This window comes from Lygodium microphyllum, chromosome 25 (genome assembly GCF_053477565.2).
Source record: "Lygodium microphyllum isolate KBCC chromosome 25, Lygodium_microphyllum_v1.1.10, whole genome shotgun sequence".
NCBI lineage: Eukaryota > Viridiplantae > Streptophyta > Polypodiopsida > Schizaeales > Lygodiaceae > Lygodium > Lygodium microphyllum.
In genome coordinates this window covers 43,876,240-43,884,935 of record NC_141159.1, presented here as the reverse complement: position 1 = coordinate 43,884,935, position 8,696 = coordinate 43,876,240, and the positions used below count along the sequence as shown (strand labels likewise).

At 40.1% G+C, this 8,696-nt stretch overlaps 1 protein-coding gene across 1 annotated transcript; it reads right to left on the bottom strand.

Annotated features, from left to right (window-relative positions):
• Positions 1–259: 259 nt before the first annotated feature.
• On the bottom strand, positions 260–8,306 carry LOC148014148 (uncharacterized). Its single transcript, XM_087666253.1, has 4 exons — positions 8,066–8,306; positions 6,858–7,558; positions 6,689–6,753; positions 260–1,170 (listed from the first exon to the last, which is right to left on the bottom strand). The coding sequence occupies exons 2-4, from the start codon at positions 7,484–7,486 to the stop codon at positions 1,061–1,063; spliced, it is 804 nt and encodes a 267-aa protein (XP_087522379.1). The 5' UTR covers positions 7,487–7,558; positions 8,066–8,306; the 3' UTR covers positions 260–1,060.
• Between the last annotated feature and the right edge of the window lie 390 nt (positions 8,307–8,696).

The following is an 8,696-nucleotide window of genomic DNA, read 5'->3' as shown; positions in this document are numbered from 1 at the left end:
CTCAACTCAATAAATACGATGCTGCATACATAGGAGTCCCCCTCTCCATCATTGGGAGGAGAGCTTCTTAGACAACCTTATGCAAAAGGATTGAAAACAAACGACTACGGACCATGCAACCAGCAGAATCATAAAATTCCATCCAGCCACCTTCAATCTAGTCCAATTGGCCTTTTTTACCTATCCTCCCCAATAGATATAGTTCAAAGTTACTTAATGCCATTGTGTGAAGTTCAATCTTGGAGCTATATGTAACTACTTTGAAAAGTGGCACATTCTGCCAGCCTGACATGATTAAATTTACAGCTTCGCCATCAAATACTACCCTAACTGCCAATTATAAGCCATGAGGCCGATATACATTCAGTACAGTTGGCCAAATCCTGTGAGAACTATTCTGGCCTAATTGGTTGAATATGACCAATCTTTCAAACGATTGTATAGAAAGCTAAAACTTGGATGTCCTAATGTATTGATGGCTTCACATTTTTAAGAACATGATTTGAAACTAAAGAGGGTGAGACCAAGCCGCCACAGACAGATGTTTTAACCACAAGCTTCTGACTGAATAATTATGAAAACACCTGTACCCTTTACTAACTTAACTCAGAGAGTACACTGAAATCTGGCCCCTCCTCTGGTACAGAATAAGCTACATCATCTGTGTGCACAGCATACAAATTTGACAGATCCAATCTGTAAGTCAATAGGCCCCAGACTTCATGTCGTTCTCCAAAACAAAATTCAATGGTTTACTCCATCCAGATCTCCATATTTCCTGCTATTGCAAATGAGGAATTCAACCTCCTACCTACATACTTGCATTGCTAGTTAAAGCAGGAGCCGCAAGTCATATATTTCAGTTGCATGATCAACTATACTATATCCTCAATGCATATTTACAGGAGGTGTGCCTGAATATTTCTTTACAATTTCACTGTTAGTCTATATACATCTTCATAAGGGATTACGAATGGGAATTTAGTAAAATTAGTGAAAGCTGACAACTGTTCACAGCAACTTTCATTTGTTTAAGATAGCACTCATGACTTTTGCTGCTTCATTGCACATTATCATATAATGTAATGGTGAACAGAACTGCCATTGCTGCTGCAAACAGTGCAACAATCCCAGCTGGGCTACCTTCCTTTTTTACCAGGCAACGTTCACCTGCAAGCACCGTAAACAGTCTAGTTATAGATTAGAGGCAGTAGAATTTTACCATACAGCACTAAAAACACCAAAAAATCCATTGGTAAATTAAATTTTTCCTAAAATAACACAGGAAAATATTTGCACACGATATCCACACATCAAGACTGCCAACACAGGAAGATATCCTAAATTGTCTGCACAGTCTGAAAAGCATGCTTTTTCTTTACTACATGGCTATAAATGAAACTTAATGATGAGAATACTTGAGGTTCAAGGCTCAAGGAGAGAGGTGCATAGCATGAGAATACTCAAGGCTCAAGGAGAGAGGTGCATAGCATGTGGAACAAGACAGGTTGAAGTCAGCCCTAGGTTTCCCACTTCCCACTACTAAGCCTTGAACTTCATGCTATTGGACTTCCTATGCATTTAGATCTACTAAATGTTGAGCCCTAGGTTCAGCCCTATACTGTAAATTTTTTGCCAAATGTATAGATCTTCATGCCATTGGACTTCCTATGCATTGAGCCTTGACAAATGGACAAACTGAAAAACCAAATCTGCAGATACTTGGTGAGTTGCATTGTTATTGCTACACTAGAAAGAACAAAAGTGTTTGCCTATGTGGAATTTTTGCTCATACTTCCATACAGGTAGAGCTCTACTGAACATTACTTGTGTGAAGCCATAACCACCACCCATAACAACAATTAGAGCAATAGTGATATGAGCTTATATCCAACAATATGCAGTTACATGCATATCATCAAATCAACGATGGTGTTATGGAGCTTTGACACTTCTAGTCCATTACAAACAATTTGATCATGCTAGTCTCTAATGGACAGTTATTTTATGATTTGATAGTTTTATTCTGCACTTGGGCTTTCTTGTTCTTGTGTTACAGTGGATATGTTAACTCCACAATCAGGATCTCTCTAAATAAAATAGACATTACCGCTATTGTGCTTGTTAGGTGGTGGAGCTCATGAGTGAAGAGTTGCATCTAAAGGCAGATGAAACTCCGTGGCGATTTTTCATCTTCGTCCTTTTTTTCATTTTTCTTTCTTTTTGGGGGCTTTGGGTGGGGATGGGGGAGCGGCAAGTACACAAGCTAAAAGAATAAACTAAAAATTATAACTAATAGGGCTTGAATATATATATTCACGCCTAGACAACGTGTGTCCACACACACCAAGGATGAACAATAACTAACAAACCCCCTTCATGTCAGGGTTTACTAAACCCGTGACATGAAACATTAAAAGAAGAATCATGAGAAGGCCTTACCTCGATAGTGGTAGTGTCTAATCCTCCTGAATTGACCCAATGTACGTAGCTCCAACTTCTCTTGGAGTACTCACCACTACACAAGCTGTAAAGCTAACGCAACCACTCATGGACCCTCCGTTGCTCGACAAAATCCTCATAGAAGAAGAGCTCCATGTCGTGAGTCCAATGGATCAAGTTAGTGCGGTACATGATGTCACAAGATACTTGACCCTACTAGCAAACCTACCGCAACTTCTCAACACTTATGTTGCACTTCAATTTAGTCTTGACTTCTACCAATCGCTCACCCTTGGGGGGTAGTACTTCACCATAATTCACTGACTTGTGCAAAACATTTGTTCCATTCCGATTGTTGAAACAAATTTTGGAAAGGAGATACATAAATGAGAGAGAGACAATATGGCATGGTCATGACATGGTCCACTAACAAGCTCAAGGACCTAAAGTGAAGCATGGTTCAAAGGTGCATGTGCATGGCTCAAAGGACTCTGATTAAAAGCCAACATAGCTCAAAGGCACTAGGTACATAACCAGAGGCCAAATACCTAGGTATAGCTTTCAAGCTAAATTAAAAAAATCATGGAGAAAGTGATTACAACCCCTTTAAAGGTAACTCCTTGGACAATCAAATAGACAAGAAGTACCAAGTCATTTTGGATTAAAATCTGAGCAAAGGACTCCACACAAGTATTTAATAAGTGATGGAAAGGTCTTACACATGCACACCTGGCCAATGCCTAATTTCAATCATATTTTTTTAATTTGATTTTTATTTTAAAATATCATTTATAATTTTTAAAAAATTTGACACGATTAAAATCCCCCTCAATGTTAAAGTCAAGGATGTCACAATCAAAGTCGATTGCTTTCTTCAATGTTGCCAAGCACATGACACGTCGCAAAACATTTTAGGCCTAATGTCATAAGGGGAGAACTCGAGGTGTTACCAATTTGATGACAAAAGGCACCAGCATGAAAAGCTCCAAACTTTACCAAGGAAATTTTTAACAATTTTGATAAAAATAAAAAATCCCATTTTTTAATCTTTGTTTTTAAAAAATGAATTTGGAAACTCAAAATCTCTTATCTAAACTACCCAAAAATAAAGACATTATTGAAGCTTCTCAAAACCTTAATTATAGACCTAAACCTAAATTCCTTATTTATAGACTTATCTTATCTAGAGGTTGACACACTACAAATGACATGGCAGCCCTTGCAAAAGATGTGGTGTGCAACAAGAAGCATAGAGCAAATTGGCATGGTGCAACAAGTAAATTGAGGCACATGTGAAAATGTCTGATGATGTGCAATGTTGGAGAGCCGTCATGGCATTTAAAGACCAAATGTGATGGGATGTGTCAAAGGTGGCAATGGATAGGGTATTGTTTGACAAATGATCTTTAACTAATGATCAGGGCAAGACAAGATAACTACTAGGGGATATCACTTTTGCCAACATGGCTAGAAAAGGTGATAGTACCAGCACACTCGCTCAAGCACAAGCAAATCTAAGTAGAAACAAAGGAGGTTGTTGGCAGCACAAACATGTAAGGGCTAGCTTGAAGTAAGTTGTTAATTTTCTTCCTTTTTCTTCTTTTTCTTCATCTTCTTGTGAAATTGGCAACGACTGATTGCTGGGCAACGAGCTGCGATGATGAGTGGAACCCATTGTGATACCACTATTGGGTAGTGGATTTTGCGAGTAAAGAGTTGTGTCTAAGATGGATGGCACTCTGTGGCAAGGGGGGGGGAAAGAGAGACCCTAAATATACAAGCTGAAGTATCCACCTACACCTTTGGCCCTTATTTGATGCTAAGTGGTGTAAAAGGTGTTTACACTTGGACACACAAATGTTCCATCATGCATACAAGTGACTAATGACTTGCAATGTTGTTGTGCTATCATTATTGGCTCAAATGCAACATCATGGATCTAGATATCTTGATTCCTCTCCCTCACCACCGCTTTTAATTATGTGCACACCACATATGCTCAAGGCTACCATTATTTAAAATCATTTTGGCGTATATAAAATGGTTGCATGGCTTCATTTGTCCATGCCTTCAATTGTCACCTTGTTTCGCTTGCACATACTTTGACATGGTATACCCAAGGCTTGTGTTATGACATTGTTTGGACTTTGTCAATACCAAACAATCTTTTACGAGCTCACGATGGCTTTAGTTTGAGGAGTCGTTTTTCTAGGGGTGGACAGATTTGCTTCATTTAGATACTAATTCAACAAAAGTTTTAACTGCAATTAGATATTCATAGCCACTATATGCAACTCCATTAGTAGGCACTCTGTTCGTGGCTTCATGTAGTGACATGGAGAAATGATTCCTATTCAACATGAGTCTACTAGTCTTCTTGCAAGGGTTCAACTAGGAAAACTTCACAAGGGGACCTACAACCAAGTATACGAGTCAACTTGACAATATCTACTTGCATGCTTTTAGAATTGAATAATTAGTGATGAGAAATTTGATGTGATTATTTGTTATCTCTCTCTCTCTCTCTCTCTCTCTCTCTCTCTCTCTCTCTCTCTCTCTCTCTCTCTCTCTGTGTGATCCATTAAATCTAGATGCTTGGCATACTTTCCTCCACAAATGACTCAAGTTGAATATCTATCCTCAAGCTATTGGCCAATGTAGGCTCCATTTGGTGGCACATTTCAAGTGCAATTTGAACCTCTTCATCACAACGAGGATCTCAAACAAAGTTTTCCGGAGGTCCAACCTTATGGCTGATACTAAGTCCCCTCTCAAATCTCTCATTTATGACGTTGGGCAGCCTCCAACAAAATTCTCAATAATGCAAACAAAAAGAGAAAAAGAAAGCTAAAGGAGGTCCTTCTTTTGTCACCTCTACCTACTATAAATAGACAACCACACACTAAACAATAGAGATGGTACCATCGTTTCACTTTTCAGCATTTAAGCCTTGTGCTTCAATATTTGTATTTGCTCAGCTTTTCATGCATATTCGGCACAACAGCTCTTCTAAGAATGTAGGGCTCATGTCAAGTAGGATTTGAAAAGCAGCCAATCTATATATATTAGGCAATCAAATCACTAAGCCAATGCATTCAAAATCAAAATGTTCCTTTTTTGGAACAATTGAAAATGATGCTTTTTAGGACTTGAACAAATAGTGCTCTGCAAGTATCAAAAATTAATGAACAAATAGATACTCAGCAACTACAACACTCACACATGCACTTAGTCACAATTACATGTTCACGCACTATACATCCATAAAAATTGAAACCTTACCCAAAAGTTCATGCCCTGTCCACATTTCCAAGACACAACACGGAAGGAAAGAGCTAAGTATGACTCACATGAAAGAATTTTAGCCCCCAAATACTAGTATATCCAGAGAGTCGTCCTCAAGAAATGTGGTTTCAATGTTAGATTTGAGCCATGAGACAATTACAACGCTTATAAGAAATTCTCAACTTGCATTGCAACTTCATGCATAGCTTGATCCCTTAGGACATTCTCAGAATCTTTAAGCCAATCACCTTAAATGTTCATCCCTTATGCCATTCTAAGAGTCAATCTAGCAAGCAGATATGCAGTCCATCTCATAGTAATACCACTCAGATGGATATGATCTTCTTGTGCCAAGTGCAATAGTTGACCAGGCCCTCCATATCCCATTATGGCAAAATAATTTCTTCACTTAACGACTCAAGATACTGAATATGTTCTCCCATCTCCCACTCCAAAGAAAGAGCTTTATCAAAACATCACATCCCTCGCAAAAAGTAAACCGTTCTTAGTAAAGTGGACTAGTAATTCATGTTCCAAAGATGGGTGGTGACAACAAGAAACCGAGTAAAGGTAACCACATATTAACCGCCATATATATCAGTGCAAAAGCCATGATTCTAGTGAACAAGGAAGCTGCCGCAAAGGAACGATTCATACCATTGCATGTCTTCTTCGATTGACCACAAATTGTTCATTAGTTTCACAATGCAGCTGCATAGATAGCTTAATGGATCCATCCAACCAGTGTGACTCTGACTTTTGTAACATATATAACATAATTTCAAGGTGCAAATTCACAGAAGGTGTGCTGGATATAAATTCTATTATGTTTGCAAAAGTTTTTGCATCCTTTAAAATAAGGAAGCATACTGTCTTACTATTCTAGAAGTATTTGCAATTGAAAGTAGATAATCACAACCTACTAGAGGAACTACAGTAAAGTGTTCACGAGGCCACTTACCTGTCCATAGCATCACACCAATGGAAGCTCCCAACCCTAAGACAAAAGCATCAACTCCTGTTTGACTGTCAAAAAACATAATTAGTCAGTAAAATTCCAGCACCCTGCAACACAATAGAACACTTATGGTATACCTGCACTCAACAAAGGCTTCAAACTTAGCACTTACTTATTTAGGCGAATAGCTGCAACTGCTAATAGGCAGAAAAGACCAACTCCAATTCGAATGAATTCATGATCTAGAGTTTCATCTTTCATCCAAACTGCTACACAATAGCCCAAGTGGAAAGCAGCAAATGTAATTGTCAAGAGCGGTAACCAGCCAACTTTCTCATTTTCACCATCGTCGTCCCCTCCACCTCCTCCATCATCCCCACCATCACCATCATCTCCCCTGCCTCCTCCTGTTGGACCCCCTGTAAACTCCTTCACACCGATCTTATCTACTTTACCAAATCCATTCATCATGCTGATGGCCCATGGACTGTATCTAATCTCCAGTTTTGTGCGCAAAGTAAGGGCATTTCCAGCCTTATCAAAAGGGTGGTCCGTGGTTGGAGGGTCATCATCACAGAAACAGCTGATGGAGGGAGCTGATGCACCTGAAATGGATGATTTATCTGGATTCATTGCATCAGGAGTAATTTTTGGCAGAATAAGGTCTTCCCAGGGAGTGGATGAGATGAATGATCGAACAGTGATGCTAGAGAATGTTTGCATCGCATGCAGAGCCTTGTGAGAGGGGAATTGCTGGTGAAGAAACTGCTGGTGCATACTCGCATGCCACCACTGAGCCATCCACTCCTAATCATCAAGATACAAGAACAACCACGCTCTGGTAGCTGACAAGCAGACCATATGAACCTGATCCTGCGAGCAAAAAAACTAATTTGACGATATCTATACACAGAAACTCAAGAGTCTCCTTCTTCTTGAGTGCGTAAAGCTATCCGTTTCATTCAGCAAGTCAACACATAAACAGCGATTTCTTTCTTTAAAAGAGTTTTTAATTCCTCTGGAGCGCATTGTCCACAAAAAGACAAGGTTTCGCAAGGCAATGTCATCCTCATCTGTCGAGAGGAGACTACAAGGCCTCGGAGTGTACGATAAAGATCGTCCCAGCTTGAAGAGTCTGGTTCGACCGTACAGTTTGCGAGCCTATCTCAACATTCGTAAGCCAAGAACTAAGGAAAACAGGTCGTGCAAGAAGAAGCACCGCAATCCCGTGCATCGGGAAGACGAGTCTGCCTATTTCTGTGTGGTAAAGCCCACTCAAAATGACAAATGCAGAGAGAATCTTTGAAGTAATGCGAAATGGACGGCACAACTGCAAAAGATTTATCAGCGAATGTGCCACAGGAGGCCGGAAACCCTAACCTGAGTGCTGCGATGCGGGAGCCGGCGAGAAGCACAGGATGGCGGGCCCGATCGAGGCGATGAACCCTAAGCGCGCCAGACAGAACAGAACCTGTAAGCCCCCGCCTTAAGCTTTGCCAAGGCTATGTTATGGTTAAGGAACAGATGACGATCATGATGGTGATAATGATCCCCCCCTAGTCACATGCAGGAAACAAGGCATTGAGGGGGGGCCACCTAGCTTCCGGTGGGGAAGAGATATAAAAATCTAAGATTCTATTGTGCCCTTCACAAGGCGCTCATCTCAACCTCGTGATTTTTTGTGTTGTCCTCAATCTCCTCTTCTTCCCAACCATGGCTCCAACAATCACTCTCCTCCATATTTTTGTTGCACCTTGAAAGCACACAAACTTCCCAAACATTGCTCCGAATTCACCATCTTTGTTCATTTGTCGCACCTTTAATGTCCAACAATGGTCCTTCATAAGGGGGCATGAACCAGTTATGCTCTGTCTCCCACCACACCTTTTATTATCTTGAGTTTTCTCCATGAACAATGGTGGCAAACCATCTTCGATCCCCTTACGCACTATTGGCATGTTCTCTTCCTTCTTAGAAGTGATGTTATTTTGTTTCTCAAAGTTGTGTTTTG

Coding starts and splice junctions, on each gene's coding strand:
- LOC148014148 (XM_087666253.1), bottom strand. CDS start 7,486: ATGGCTCAGTGGTGGCATGCGAGTATGCACCAGCAGTTTCTTCACCAG. Junction 6,754..6,857: donor GCAGCTATTCGCCTAAATAA/GTAAGTGCTAAG, acceptor GTTTTTTGACAG/TCAAACAGGAGTTGATGCTT. Junction 1,171..6,688: donor TGGTGTGATGCTATGGACAG/GTAAGTGGCCTC, acceptor CGGTGCTTGCAG/GTGAACGTTGCCTGGTAAAA.